Raw genomic sequence first — 16,271 nt, 5'->3', positions numbered from 1 at the left:
CCTGATTCTCCTTCAAAAAAAAAAAACACAGCTAGCGTTTGCTCGAAAAGCCCCATTTTTCCCTTTCAGCGACACCTTTCCCTCGCCGGCCGGCCGGGCCCCGTCCCCCCTCAGCCGCCCCGCGGGGTGCGGGCGGAGGAGGCGCTGCGCGGCGGGCGGCTGCGCTCCGCCATTGGGCCCGGCCTGCCCCGGGGGCGGGCCGGGCCCCGGGGCCCCGCTTTGAAGCGCGGCTCCGGGGATGGCCCCCGCCTGAAGGCGGCTGGGCAGCCTCGCCTCCGGCGGCTGCGGCAGGGGCGAGGGAAGGCGGAGGGAGGGAAGGAGGGAAAGGCCGGGCCGCCCTCGCCCACCGAGGAGGAGGAGGAGGAGGAGGAGAGGGAGCTGGGGGCGGCATGAGGGAGCCGAGCGGTGGCAGCGGCTGAGGCAGCGGCCCCGGGGCGCGCCGCGGGCGGAGCGAGCCATGCGGGCGGCGGGGTGGCTGGCGGCCGTGCTCTGCCCCCTCGCCCTGCTCGGCGCCGGGTCGCGGGGGCTCCGCTTCCACCCCGGGCAAGGTAAAGGAGCGGCAACAAAGGAGGAGACGGCCGGGGGGTGCCGGGGGGCTGCGGAAGGGGCCGCGGAGCGGGAGGGAAGCTTCTGGAGAGCGCTGCGGCTCGTCCTGTCACCGGCAGGGAGCGGGCGGAGGTGGCTCCCGAGCTGCCCGGGGAGGCTGAGTGTCCGTCTGTCCGTTGCAGAGACCTTGGTGAAGCGGCTGTCCTCCTACGAAATCGTCACGCCCGTCCGGGTGAATGAGTTCGGCGAAGCTTTCCCTCACACGCATCACTTCAGCAGGAGGAGAAGGAGCTTGGAGGGTCCACCGGAGCCCGCCGCTTTCCGGACGCACTACCAGCTCGCTGCCTACGGGCAGGTCTTCCAGCTCAACCTGAGCGCTGATGCTGCCTTCATCGCCGCTCAGTACACCACGGTGCACGTCGGGGCCCCGCAGGAGCAGGAGACCCCAGATCTGCGCCACTGCTTCTACCGCGGGCACGTCAACGCGCAGGAGGCGCACATGGCCGTCTTCAGCATCTGCGGCGGCTTGGTAAGCGGCTCGGTTGCTCCCTCCTGTCTCCATTCACGCTCTTTTCCCTCCCTGAAAGAAGTGTAGTGGGATGCCTTCGCCGCGGAGCCGAGCTGGAAGTTCTCGGGCGTCGTTCCAAGTAGTTGGTCGCGAAATGTCTTGGCGTTGGCAGCGTGCGGTCATGATGAGCCGCTTCTGGCGGGATGTACAAACGCTGCTTTCAAAGGATCTGTTGCTGGCCAGCGACAGGATGGTTGATGTAACTCTTGACACTTATGGCATTATAATGGAGGGAAAAAACCATGCATCAGAAACTCAGTAAGCTATTGTTTTAGTAAAATGCTGCTGTGAGTTGGCATCAGCTATGCGTTTGCAGCTAGATGGATGTGATGTGGTTATGAGTGAGAAACAGTGGTGCTTGAGATGATGAGAGAACAACTAACGTTGGTACTTTTCTTCCTGTGCTTTCAGTCACCCTGTAGCCGTGTGTCATGTTCCAGTAGATGCACTGCAGTGCTCTCTAATTGTGTTTCTATTAAAGTGAATGGGAAGTTTCCCATTGACTTCACTGGGAGTGTGACTGTAAAATGCTTCTTTACTTAACTGAATTGAGCAAAGGAATCAAAACTCTATTGAAGTGTGTTCTTTACTCGTACTTTGATAGTATTCCTTGTGTTTTTTTTCCAAAGGTATAATCAAGAAATAGTACCACACAGCTGTCTGTCAAAGCCATTGTACTGTGTTGCTGCATTTCATAGTTTTATATCTAGAGACAAGACTCCCACGTGCCTGGTGATAGGATGAGGGGGAATGGGCTGAAGTTGCGTCAGGCGAGGTTTGGGTTGGATATTAGGAAAGAATTTGTTTACTGAAAGGGTCGTTAGGCATTGGAATGGGCTGCCCAGGAAAGTGGTTCAGTCACCATCCCTGGAGGTCTTTGAAAGACGTTTAGATGTAGAGCTTAGCGATATGGTTTAGTGGAGGACTTGTTAGTGTTAGGTCAGAGGTTGGACTGGGTGACCTTGGAGGTCTCTTCCAACCTAGATGATTCTGTGAAGACATGATATCTGGTGCTTTACCATACTACTGTTTATTGAAATACTGAGGACAGCTACAATGGTTGCCAGACCAGCCATTCCTTTGCAGTGCTTTAAAATAGCTGCACACCTTAAAAATACAATGTTGTAAACCTTCCGGTGAATGGCAGTTGAGGTTGAGACAAGGTTTTTATTGTAGCCGATGAGGAATGTAAAGGTGCAAGACTTATTTCTGGGAAGTGAAAAAATCTAGTGGTATCATATTCTAGTCTCTTTCTGGTAGCATATAGAAGATAGAATGGAATTGGCTGGATGCATGTGGGCGAGAGAGATGCATATTAAAAGAAGGCAATACGTGTGGTAGAAAAGAGGATCAGAAGTAAATGGTACTTCCAAGAGACACCTCTACTGTCTAGTGCTTATTCTTGGATATGTGGATAGATGCCATCTTGTCTTCGGGTTTGAAGCCTGTAGACTTGGGCTGTTCTGTGGAAATTACTGAAGAAGCAAGCATTCTAAACCATTAATTCTGAATTCACCACAGTTTTGCCTAAGTATCTTTCTTTACAAACAGATCTCATTGGTTCATCTGCTTTGTACAAAACCCAACTTGAACCTATGCCAAAGCCTTCAGTATGTTGTACACCTAGCTCAAAGGGAAGTAGAAAAGAGGAGGAGTCACAAATAATTGCAAATAGGTTTTCATGTTCTTGTTCGTTCATATACCATGGGACTGGGGATAGTGTCATACTCTATAATAAACATGAGAAACTTAAAATCTTCTCTTTTCATGACTTTTATTGTCTGTTTTAATCCTCTCCCTGCAAATAATCTCTTCTTATTGCTTGAAGGGGCTGCATGTGCTGAAAATCATTTATCTGAAAAACATGTACCTACCACACTTCAAAGCTGTCCCAACTGCCTACTGCTTCATGGTTTTCAATTCTTCAGTGCAAGACCTTCTTTGCTATAGTAATTCGAATGTCTCACTTCTCTTGTTTTTTTCCCTATTTCAGTTGTACTACGGTCTGTACCATGCATTCTTCCACTTGTAAATCCTTGAACGCCAGTAAACTGAGCCTTTTCCTCTTCTAGATGAACCTTGTAAACTTTCACTACAGCTTCCAGCTGGACTTCATGTCCTCCATCATTGCCTGGCTGTCGTTACGAGTTCCTTGTCTGAACCACCACCAAAGGCCTTGCTATCCCAGAGCTTGCAGGACTTTCTCTTGCTGCTTGTTTCAACTTTTTCCAGGCAGACAAAGCCATTGTGGCCGCCTTTCTGTTGCTAATGAACCTGGTATGGTTTTGAGAAGATGAAGCAGAGCCTTGCATGGTGGCTGGTGCACTTCTTGTGGTACATGACCACAGCTCCCAAAGAGGGATTGTTTGAGTGTGAGGAGATGTTGCTGATACCTGCACAGAGTACCCTCCTAACCTCACTTAGAGCTTTCAGCTTACTGTTCTTCATCCGTAGTCAGGCATTGGGACGGGTTGCCCAGGGAGGTGGTGGAGTCACTGTCCCTGGGGGTGTTCAAGGAAACGTTGGACATGGTGTTTTGGGACGTGGTTTAGTGGGTGACATTGGTAGGGTGATGGTTGGACCAGATGATCCTGAAGGTCTTTTCCAACCTTAATGATTCTATGACTACCAGGGGAGCTAATTTCTTTGGAAGAGAAGAATGGGCATAAAAGCAGGGGGACAGAGGCCAGGTGGGTTTTCTTTTTCTGTGAAATCTTGTCTTCCTGGAACACATTCTGCACTCCTGGGTACAGCTGTCCTCATGTTTAAGGACTGTTGTAATGGACTTGTTGTAAAAGTTAGTGGAAAGATCCTTTTTTTTCTTTTTTTTCCCAGTGTTTTTAAAATGTGTTTGTTTTGTGCATTCAACAAATGTACCTGCAAAAATAGGCTAGTCAGTTATTTCTCTTTTATCGAACTGCACTCTGCTTTGTGAATAAATGCAAAGATTTAAGTGATTTAAGGACTACAGATGAGGTAAGATGAGGTATTTATTGTGAGATACTAGAAACTAGACTGTAGTGACTCAGCAACCCTGTATGATATTTATTTGAAGTAAAATCCAGTCTCTTCTTAGGATACATTTTCTCCCTTGCTGAACTTCGGTTTGGCGTATAGAAATTAAAATAGACGGGGTTGCTTAGAATTATTAGGTATAATTGTATCTTCCAAACTTGCATCTATGAGGCAGTTGCAGTAGACCAATGCTGTAAAAGCTAGGGATGAAAAAAGGATGTGGACTTAGGAGAGGAAAAACAAACAAACAAACAAAAAAAAAAAACAGGAAAACTAACAATGGAATCTTAAAAGTTGCTCTGAAGGTCTGCCTGAGAGTGATCTGAAGTTAAACTAGGTGCTTGCACTCACTGTATCCTGTAGGCGCCTTTCCCCAACCTCTGCACTGCCTGCATTGGGAGCTTCACTGCTGGTTCCCAAGTTCCTTCTCCTCTTGTTTGCATTCTCAGGTTGTGTTCTCCCCCTCGAGCTCTGCTTTCCCTTTTCACCCTCAGTTAAGCCTTTTTCCGAGTGTGCCAAGAGCATGTACAGCCCAGAGTACCCGTGGAGCTTTGCTTAATGGCTCCTGACACCCTGTATGCAGTTTTGTTGTGTTACATTTCAGAGCGCGCCCTGGGTTCAGGGATGCAAATGGCAAAGGGAGGTTAGAAGGTCAGCGGGGAGCCTGTAGTAATTGCTAGGAGGGAGCCTGTAATTAGGGAAGTTTGGGAGGCTGTCAAAGGCAGAAGGTCATTTGGAGTGATGGCCTGGCTGCCTCGTTGAACATCTGATCACATACAGGCATATTTCTTACATCTTGAGAGTAATTTTTGAAATTTCAAACTCAATTTCACTTTATTTTCCTAAGTTCTATATCTTTTTTGCTTTTACTGCATTAGTCAACTTTAACTTCCTACAGACATGGGAAACAGGATCTGCTGAGGATGTCACTGGATTCATGTGGACTAAAGTGACCTCTCATACATTATCCAGACAGCAAAATCAGAGGTAAAAATGCTTAATTTAACTTTCAAGAACATAGGCTACAAGTTGATTGACAAATACCAATGAGTAAAGTATCAAGATGTGAGGCAGATATCATGAGTTTTAACTGGAATGTTACCAGCAGGCTCAGGAGAAGAAAAAAAAAAAAGAGCTTTTTGAAGTTATTTTGCTTTTTATCCCGAATGCTATAGAAAAAAATGTTTAGTCCCTTGAGAAGCCTGGTATTCTTCCTTGGAGGTCAGGGATGTGTTGCCAGACTCTGGGGACAGCTAAAATTTGTTTTTGTGAACTGGGAGAGTGCCTAAATGCCAAAGGTATTTGATGTGATTTTACTCTGAGAAGGGAAATTAAGTGAGGAAGAAACCAACATTTCTTTGGGTGTGCAGTCTCTGGGGTATAGAGAAATGTCACATGCTAAGTGACTGGCAAAAGTTAGGAGTACATGTGAATTTTTTTTCTTGCATGGATTTGCAGATCAGCTTTCTGTAGTCCAGGAAGGCAGGGCTGCTGTGTTCTAGTGTAGCTTCTGCAGAGTAGTGAGGTCTGCACGACAAATTTCTTCCTCCCTTAGGAGTTCAAGGAAGCCCCTTTTTTGAACATCAAGCTTATATTCTTGCCATTCTCCATGTAAAAATGAACTGAAGTGAATCTTCAGAATTTGCTCAGTACAAGAGGCTGTACTTATTTTTTATTATTGTGGATCACCGGATCACCTTTTTGGGAGATTTTGAAAACAATTCTGTCTGCTATGTATGACTACAATGGTCCTTTTTTTTAGGGAAAGTAGGCAGCTCTGGAATTTATTTTAATGAAATTCTAATTGGTTTAAAAAATAAATTGTGCAGGAGTTAGAAGCTGTCACTAGTGTAGTCAGCATACAGTTTCTTGTGGAGTTGTAATGCAGGTGACGTACTCCTTCCCTTTATCGTTCTGCCCTCCACAGTTTTGTGCTGTGTGGTACTAGTAGCTTCAGCGAGTTAAACTAGTGATTTTTTTTTTTCCCAAAAAGAACTTTTAACACTTGTAACTGAAAGATATGCTTACCCTAGGGCAACTTAATGTTTTAACTTAGTGGCTGCAACTTCAAACAAGTTACCATGTAAATCTGAAAGGCAAATCAGTTTCCAGCATTCAGGTCACATTTATAAATCTTAGCCACATACTAGTTTCTATAGATTTTATCTTCTTAATGTAGAGATTCCATCATAAACAAGGAATAAGTCATGTTAAAGTGTCAAGAGAATCACTTCTTGTTTGGACAAACCAAGTCTTATTAGTGCTGACAGACTGACCTGATGACTTCTACTTGATAGTTCTGGTTTCACTTGTCGTATAGGTATACAAGGTGAGTCAGCTAGCCCTGAATCCCTGCAACGTAACAACAACAAATTGCAGTGCTACCACTACAGTCCCTTGCACTTATTTCATCTCTCACAAGCGCGAAATGAGTTTAGGTATAAGGAATGAACTTCAGTAAAAGATAATTTTTTTGTTTAATTTTTTTTTAGCTAAACAGAATGAAAGCGTATTAGGAAGTAGGTTGAACCCCACCTTCTCTATAGTGTAAGAATCTACATAGCAATGGAGTAGAAAAATTTCTTCATTTGAATCTTTCTTTATTTTTATTTTTTTCTTCTCTGCTTTCCTCTCTGATTATTTCTTCTTTTGCTATGGCTTTTGCATAGTCTTTTGCTATGGACTTCATTTCATTGCAATTTTTGTCTTTCTTACTTTGGCTTATTTTCCTGTTAGCTTTTCTCTAACCTGTATGCTCAGAAGCAGGACCATTTTGTTGTTATTATTTTTATTTAATTATTTGACTTGTGTGACGTTTGATCCTCAGTTGCCCGAAGTCTTCCCAGTCTTGCTCTGTTGGCCACAGAGTGGATGATGCAGACCTTTTTACTCTTGCTGTCTTGTCTTTTCTTAGCTTTGTTTTCCTGCATGAAGGCACTAGAGATCTTTTTTACATACATTAGAGAGCGGACCATAGTACTTGAAGATGGTCCTTTATCCCTGACTAAATTTCTGCTTGCGTGTTTGCCTGTTTTGGCAAAATAACTATTTATTGCACAATTCATTAAAAAATAGTAAGACGGCTTAAGTTGTGCCCCCCCCCCCAACCGTTAGACATCAAAATATTCCCAATACATTTTTTCCCAATCTCTGAGCATCTCTGCTTCCAGAGATGCTCTGCTTCTACCCAGGAACCAGCATAGATCAGCAAATACAGGCAGAATTAATAAAACTTTAAAATGAGAAAACATATGGGGAAGGGAATTGTACAGCTGAAGGTCTGTCACAGAAAATGTTTATCAGAAACAGTAGGCTCTGAGTATGTGTGTGTCTGCTCTTTTGACCAGCCGTTCTACAAGAACTGTCCTTCATCTAGGCATGTCCCAGGCGGCTTAGCATCCTTGACATAAGATGTTCAGCAGTCTCTGTTCTGCCTTTTGCCCACATCCTGTGTCTGGTAGCCTCCTTTCCTGACAGCTTCCTGAGTGCATTCTGTTTGTCAGATAAATTGTTCTGGTGGCAGTGGCCTCATGGAATTGCTACTTTTTACAGGCAACAGTCAATCTTTCATTGGTTTGGGTTTGTGGCACAGGTGGACTTGCTGGAAGGCTGCGTGCAGCCACAGGAGACTGGATTTGCTTATAAAAATGTTTTCATTAAACTCTTGGGAAGCATACAGAGGGTGTTGTGCATGAACATACTCGGTTGAGTTAGGGGAGGAGGAAGGACACATCATGTGGCCCTCTGTCACTAGAAGAACTAAATCACTGTTCAGTGAACTGTGTAAACCTGCTTTTTCTGCATTAAACTAATGCTTCCACCCCCTGGGGCAGGCAACAGTTAACTGTCATGGATCTCAGGAGATTGTGCGTGCTTGGGGAATATAAATGGGCTTTCCATGTGAGATATCAGATCTGCAATATGTTCAGTTCTACTTCCATGATCTACTTTCATGTAGAAAACGGCAAGGTTATGGTAGCTAAGTTAAACCATGAAAAGAGACTGTATCTTCTGGGTATACGTACATTGACAGAAGTTCTCCAGGTAACTACTGTGTGATTGACTAAAACAAGGTGAAAATCTAGCTATAGCTGTGTGTGCTTGAGTGATAACTGCCTGGTGATGTATGTGAGGTTGAGGTTGAAAGGTCCCTTTGGAGCTATTCACCTCCCTAGGAGAATGAAAGGTGGTTCTGTGTGTTCTTAAAACTAGAAGAAGCTAGCAACTTCTTCTTAGAAGAAGAAGCTAGGAACTTCTTCTCCCTGTTCTTCTAACAGGGATAAATCTCAAATGCAAATTCGCTTCTCATTCACTGAGACAGGCAAGGTTATATAGTAGTTTCCTTCCAGACTCTAGTGTGGAGGATCCCTTAGGTCTGTGTTCTAGGGAAATACTTAGCTTGATGATAGCTTATTCACGTGTGTTTAACTAAATTTGTGTATACGTACACTTCACTTTCCAGTTTCGCTGGATATTACGGAATAGCTACTTTTCTATAATGAAATCTCTGTAATGTTTCTGCCGCAAAAGCTGTTACATTGTTAAAAAATTGATTTGTCTGACTAGTTCACTGTAAATTTTATATAAAGGTAACAATAAATAAACTGGCCCTCTCATTTCCTTCCACTCCAATGAATCTTGGTAATTGCTGTGATCCCTGCAGGCTTTTCTGCCTGCTTTTTCCAGCTGTCCTTGAGATTGTTACTATAACACTCTCAAGTTCTCCACTATTTAGCTAGTCTGTTATTCCAGATTGTATTTAGAAACTTCAGAAATGCCATTTTACTTGGCTTCAGCCAGGCTTTTTGTTGTCTGGAATAGTCTTACCAAGAGATGCTCAGGGTACCTGCCACTGGGTTTTCCGCTTCCCACATGTATAGGCTTTCCCCTAGGCTGTTATGCAGAATGGGAATTGTCTTTTTTGTGTGTTCCTGAGTGGAAGTAACCCTTTGGGGGGCTGCTAGGGTACTGGATCCAAGACTACAGTTTTCAGTATGGTTAGATCAGGCATGATCTAAACACGTTAGTAGGTAAGAGCCCTTCAGGATTTTACATGGAACTTAATTATGTAATTCCAAATTGGAACTTGTATTCAGCCAGTGACTAGGGACCTGTCTTCTCAGACGAGGATACTTCTGAGCAAGGATGGGTTGCCTTACTAATTCTGTTACAGGTGTGATTTAGTACGCCAAAGGTATGATTTCTATCTGCTAATGAAATCCTAGTGTCACTGAATTTGTGAGGAAATGTGAAGTCAGATCATACGGTTCAACTGATGATCAAATATTTTTCCCTATTCTTTTTGTAGCACTTTATTCTATCAGTCTTTAAGAGCTTGAAATGTAATGCTGCTTCTAATCACTCCTAAAAAGGTGTTCCACCAGGTAACATTTTTTCATTGCTAGGTGGATTTTTTTAATGTTGTTTTGCTGGTATATTATTTATTATTTTATTCCTATTTCCTTTATTATATTATCTGTAGTTGTAATAAGTGAGCTGGCAATCACTACATCTTACTGTGCTTCTCGTTTGTTTTCTGGTAAAAATCTCTCTTCCAGATGTTGGCACTGTACCATGATCAGATAACCTCTAACACTTTTTTTTCTTCAGTGAACTAATTAGGCTATTCTTCTCAAGTCTTTCATTAGAAAATGTTGTAACAGTGGAACAGGCAGAGAAGGGTGAAGGGCTTCTCACATTATTTGGAAGAGTTTTGAATTAACACAACACTGAACGAGAGAGAGAAAATAATACGAAAGAAGGGTATTTTCTAACTTTGACTGAGAAAGTACCTGTTCTGTAAACTACTTGCAGGTTTTTGAGCTGGAGTTGAGAAGCCATGCTATGAGGGCATGAAAAATACTTAAGCATAGGAGCAGAGCTTACCTGGGAGGGAGTCTGCCAGTTTGGAGTCATGTTTTCCAGAACTTCAGTCATTCGTTTAGCATTTTTCTGAAATCTTTCCAATTTTGCTGTTGGACATATTAAGATTAATTCCATGTTTCTGAAACCTGCTGTATATCCCTTATGTCTTCCATGTGTTCTTCCAAGTTGCCATTATACACAAGGATGTAATTTGTATATATGGGTATGGTCCGTACTTTACCCATAAATCCTGCAATACTTATTTCTACTACTCCTGGAATAGAGCAAACGCATTGATTAAGACTATACACTTTTAAGCCACTTTAAACCACTGAGACATACCATACAGAGTGAGTAGCTGCCTTGATCCATTGAACCTTGATTCAATATAACGTGTCTAGCTCATCCAGAAGATCTTAAATCCAAGAAATAAATTATCTTTCTCATGTGGGCTTTCTCATAAATTTCCTCAAATCTGTGCATACGCATACAGTTCTGCGTAGTGCTCACTCTTTCCTACTTTCTTTGGACCACTTATTTATGATGTGCAAGAGACTGTTTTCAATTTTGTATTCCACTTCCACCGAAGAGATCTTTTAAATGTACTTTTCCCTCTTTATCTGAGAACAGAAATAGAATGTTTAGGGCAGATTTCTTGTTACATGATTTCAGAGGCATCTGTGGCTGATAAGTAAATCCAGTTCATTTCTGATTTCATTTCCTGCAAATGCTTGGGCTCCTGTTTCAGCAACCTGCCTCTGTACATCTCAGTGACTTTGTTTGGTTTATTTGTTTTTACCAAAGTAATCTTCACTTGGATCTTACAGCCCTCTTCCTTGCGAGCCTAACTCACAGTAATGGCTCCATTTGTATCTGCAGGATCTGCCACCAGATCACCAGAAGAAGCAGCGCTTTTGTGAATGAAGGACTGCACACCAGGCAGAACAACGTAGTTTGTAGACCTCTGTGCTAGGCAAATGAGGAGAAAACCATGTGTAGCTAATCAAAATCCAGCTTTAGTCTAAGAATTGATATTGGTGGTTTCAAGCATAGCTTCTCTTAACTTTTTCTTTTGACTGGGTTGCTTTCTGAGATGCTGGTTTCCACTCATTAATCCGACTGCAACCACGTATGGGTAGTGCTGTCTCCCAGAGCTTGGATTTTTGTTAGTTTAGTATTCCACTCCAAACTTATTTCACTGGTGACTGTTGAATAAATTGTAATGTCTGCTTGGGTTTTAAATTACAGATATAATACGCTCTTCTGATGTTAGAGCACTTTTTCTCATCTCTTATCCTTTGTGTTTTCACTTGCAATATAAAGAGTTCTCTTGAACTTGCACAGGGGATGTGCAACAAAATAAAGTTATCGTGGGCTGCTGCTGGGAGGTGTTCCTAAACAATGGCAGTAGTTATTGCTTGTGTATCCATATACTGTTGATGAGGAGAGAATTAAGGAGAGAATAAAAGTTTTTTGCATTATGGGTTTTGATCAGCCATTTTGTATACGACTAAACAGTGGTCCTGGGATACTGGGCCAGAGCGTGAACAAGGGAGAAGAAACCCAGCACTGTTTTTCTAAAGTGGCTAGCCCAAACATCTGGAAAGTTGGAATCTCCTGTTTTAAGGACATTATTATGCTTTTGGTATTAATCTGGTTTCAAGCAAAAAGGAAAAACACTAAGAACAATTTTGAGGGCATGAAATATAATGGAGGATTCCTCCCTTCCAGCTGTCTGTCTGAATTTTTTGGATTGTAAGCGTATGATGTTTTGTTTATTTCTTTGCTATTTTTAACAAAGGAGAATTTGTTTCTTTTGCTTTCTAGGCATTTTCTCTATTTAATGTAAACTAGAGGTAAACACAGTTACTGCTACTTCTGAATGTCTTTTAAGAGGGAAAATTGCCTGCCTTTTTTCCCTAGGCAACTTCAACGCGTCTATTCTTAGGACAGGATTCTGGATTTCAATTAAGAAGATACTTGTATGAGTTCTGACTGAGATATTTAAACTATAAGGTAATGAAAGTTACGCCCAGATGTTGCTAGGCATTTGATACTGTGTATTTGTTGTTAGGCCCCGTGGGATAGGCAGGCATTAGAGCACCTTCTGAGGTGCCCGATAGTCTGGTTTTGCAGTTAGCTTTTGCTAACAAGGCTTATTTTTTATTTATGTATCTATTTTCAGGAGAAATGGTCCTCTGTTCCCAGGTAACCCTTGCTGTTTTGGTTGAAAAATAATTTTCCTTGATAGGAGGCTTAGATTTTACCTGGAGAGGGGTTGGTGCACTTTTCATTGCTGCTGCTGAAATGCAGTGTGGGAGTGCACAAAGAGGAGAGGGGAAAGGCAGGAATGCTGCTGTTGGAATATCAGCAATGTTAGACTGACTTAGGTTAGCCGTGATGCCTCATGCTGACTCTCTCCATGAACTGGACAGGTCAATGCATTCAGAAATGTAATTCCGAATTCCTAGGTAGTGTACCACTCACAGCATTTGATTGAGTACAGGATCAGGAATCTGAGTGGAATTTTCAAAGTTATCAAACTCACTCAAAAACGTCTTAGCAATTTTTTTTTAACTTTTTTTTTTTTTTTTTGAGTTTGAAATGGTAGAGATATAAACTCTTGTTCTTGCAGCTCTTTTTTTTTTTTTTCAGTGGAAGTTTGCTATTGTGGAAGATGAGTTTGAAAACGCAGCACAAACACTTTCCTTGTTAGTTCTGTGCTATTATTCTCATACTTGGTATGTTTCTCATAGCTGAAACCATTTCTTTGTAAGATCTGAAAGCCTGTTAATTGGAAAAGCCATTGACGTAGCCAATAAAGAACCTGCTCTAGCTGTTAGGGGTAGAGGGAAATAAAATGTACATGTGGGAATAAAGCAGCAGCAGTGAAGTCTTTGCTTTTATTAAATCTTAAAAATAATAATAATAAAAAAAGACTCTGTTACCTAGTAATAGGGCTTAGGATATGCCAGGAGAAAAGAATTAATTAGCGTGTTAATGTTCACAAATCTAAATTTATGCCACTTGGGTGGTTCGGACTTGGACAGTTTAAATAAAAACATTGATGTGAGTCTTAGCATCCCTTCTTACTGCTTTGCCCCTTAGGGATAGGATCCCCACATCTGTGCCTGTCAATTTGCCCAGAAAGTTGCACCCACCTGGGTCTAACTGACAAGCTGTAGCATAGCTATTGCATAGCATAACTAACGGTCTTTTAAAAACAGAAAACTGGCCACTGCTAGAAGGGCCCTGAATTCAAGGGGATATTATAATTCAGGTGTAATGCCCTGGTTACAAAAGTAGTCTGCAGCAGATTTTAAAAGACTACCGTAGGCTGCTGGGGAAAAAAAAATATATATTCTCACATCTATTCTTAGATATCTTGCTCTGCCGCTCACTCTTCGTTTGCAAGGTTGACTTGAATACCTAATCTCTTAATCCATATAATGTAAATGTTTACTGTTCTCTTTATAGATAAAAAGCCTATAATAGTTAGCCTACTAATATAATATGGCAAAACAGTCAACGAGATGCTATGCGCTCCCTCTTTCTGGATGCTAAATTGAAATTCTTACATGTTTTTTCCTCCTTCTAGCAGTTGCACTAGCCTCAATTGTGTTTTATAGAACTATGTCCTCATTTGTTGCTGCGTAGTTTCTAAGCAAACCTTGTGCCTGTCCTCGCCTCTGCTAGTTACACATCTTTTGTTTCACATCTTTTCATAATCTTCTGAAATATGGCACTAAAGCCATAGGAAACCATAAATTTTTGTTAGAAGTGCAGAGAGAAGGAAGAGATTCCACGTTAGGATTTTGTAATTGAATGGATTATGGGGTGGTGGGAAAAGGAGCTTAATTTTTGTTCTTTTCCTTTGTATGTATGCCAGTGCTTTGGTTGGTAATCAAGTTCTTTTGGTTCCCAGTACATAGTTAACCATGTGTGTCCCCTAGGGGGAAAAAAAAAAAAAAGAGAAGAAACATTTATGAAACTGTCAACCCTGAATTCCTGAAACTAGTTTCAGTCTTTTAAAAATACTGAAAAGAATATCAGGTTAACACTGTTGCTAATATGTGGACAAAATGCAATTTTAGAATAAAAGTGTCAATGATATAAAGGACAGAAGGCCTCATCTAGAACTCAGACAACACAAATCCTGAATTTCTTGATGGCTTCCACTCCCCTCTGCACAGTTTCCCAGGTGATCTTGCTTGGTTATACCTACATTGTTTTGACTTCTCTGATCTTCTTTGTTTCATTAACTCTGTAAGGCTTGTGTAAGTTTTATTGGTAATACGTAAGGTGATCTTTGTTGTGGTTTACACTGGTGGGACAAGATTCTCAACGAGAAACTTTGCCTTACTTCCAGCTTCTGTCTCTGCAGCTCCTGCTGAAGTTTCCTCCGTCTCAAGTGCAAATTTATTTCTGTTATTCTGAAAATATTATTTTAGTTTACTTCCATTAAAATTGTTTTTATATTGGTATTTTAGTGCAAAATAATTTTATTACTTCTCTTACTTTCAGATGGGCACCTTTAAAGCACATGATGGTGAATATTTTTTAGAACCTCTCATGAAAACGGATGGAGGTGAACATGAAGATGAGCATAACAAACCACATCTTATATACAGGCATGAAGAATTTAATAAAAAGTATCAGAAATCCCACAAACCATGTGAAGTTTCAGGTATAGTCCTACTTTAAATTTCAATGTGACTTTTTCAAGTGTCTGTGTTCTGATATTTAAAAAAAAAAAAAAAGAAAGATTGTTCCACTAGAACTTATGCTTTTCTTTCACATAGGCTTGGCAACAATTTTTTTTTTCTTGCCAGTGGCTAGTTTAGATGTGGGAGAAAATGGGTATGTAGAAGTGTATCCTGACTTTTCAAGAACTTCTCTGTGGATTTATTTTTACACCTGTGTGTCATATGTAAACATTTAAGGAGCAGATCCACAGGAGTTTATGTTGCTTATATTCACAAAAGATAATGAATTTATTGCAAAACTAATGGATAATATAGGACATCTGTCCTTAAAAATGGAAGTATATAATATTACCCATCGATACAGGTGTTTTTCTGTATGGATATTTTAATGTAGTCATACTACAAAGCAATATTTAGCTTTATTTAAACTATGTAGAAGCAAGGGGGTATAATATACAAGCATACTGTTAGGATGTGTCACAAGTGAATGTGTCACATTCTAAATACTGAGATGTCATCTGCTTTGAGATATTATGATGTAGAAGCCTTTGAAGGCCCTGTCTGAGCAGTGTCCGTCTGAAGCTTCGCTAGTAGTGCCATTTTAAAAACATTTTTGCTGTATCTGAAACATTTCTTATTTTTTAAGTCTAGCGAGAGATTAAATGCCTTCTTTTAATAGATGCGTATGGGCTTCATTTAGTGGGCATCAGAGAAAACACAACTGGGTGGAGACCCAAAATAGGAGAAAGCAGCTTAAATTTGGTTCAGCTTGGCATTTAGAAACATCCTGTCTAATTAAAATTCTCCACTTTACATGAGACTGAAATCTGCATTTCTTGCATTTTGAATCTACTTGCATTTCAGGAATGTTTATGCAACGCTGAGTACCTCTGGAGAAAAGGAAATTCAGAAAGTCTCAAATATTACTTTCTTTTAAGGAATATCTGACCAGCTGTTTTCAACCATAAGTTGCAAAAATAGTGGAGTAGCTTGTGGCTAGTGTTAGAATTTTGGGAAATTCTTAGATCGCATTTTGTACTCAGAAAAATATGTTGAGAATTCTGCTTTTCTTTAGAAGATGGCTGCTTTCTGGCCTTAATTATGGTCATCTTCTGTTGAACAAATTCTGCTGAAATGTATTTATTTTCTTGAGTCTGTTTTTCTGGAAGCTGTTGCTACCTGTTTATTTGTGGTTGCTATTGCAGAACATGGAGTTAGTACTTTGAAAGCCAGGCAACTATTGATTAAAAATATATATATTTTTTTTTAAATTATGAATGGTATATACTGAACCAAAGAAGAGATCTTTAAGGTTGTGGTTTTTTCCTATGCTGCATGTGATAGAATATGCTTAATATAAACAATTTACTGTAAGAAAAGGCTCTCCCAGCATTAAGAATATGGTCATTTTCCCCTTTTCATGTATTGTATCAGCTACAGAAGACTGTAAGCCAGGGATTACTGTAACTTATTTTGAGGGACGGTGGACATTGCACAAATATATATGGAGAAAAAAGCTTGTGTGGTTATATTTCTCCTAAGAGATTTGTCTCCTTTAATGCTAGCCTTGC

General features: G+C 41.2%; 1 protein-coding gene across 3 annotated transcripts in view; it reads left to right on the top strand.

The window, feature by feature from the left end:
* Window positions 1-221: 221 nt before the first annotated feature.
* Window positions 222-16,271, top strand: part of ADAMTS20 (ADAM metallopeptidase with thrombospondin type 1 motif 20) — a 97,014-nt gene continuing 80,964 nt past the window's right edge. For 2 of the 3 annotated variants that reach the window (XM_083820178.1, XM_083820177.1), the window contains exons 1-3: window positions 222-548; window positions 729-1,075; window positions 14,519-14,681. In XM_083820178.1, coding sequence (XP_083676304.1) covers window positions 458-548; window positions 729-1,075; window positions 14,519-14,681 — 601 coding nt within the window. In that variant the 5' untranslated portion in view covers window positions 222-457. Of the gene's footprint in view, window positions 549-728; window positions 1,076-13,606; window positions 14,196-14,518; window positions 14,682-16,271 lie in introns of those variants that run through there. The other variant, XM_083820179.1, reaches the window with a different exon arrangement.

This window comes from Anser anser (genome assembly GCF_964211835.1).
Source record: "Anser anser genome assembly, chromosome: 1".
Classification (NCBI taxonomy): domain Eukaryota; kingdom Metazoa; phylum Chordata; class Aves; order Anseriformes; family Anatidae; genus Anser; species Anser anser.
Note: the sequence above shows the minus strand (reverse complement) of the source record. Positions and strands in the feature narration are given on the sequence as shown.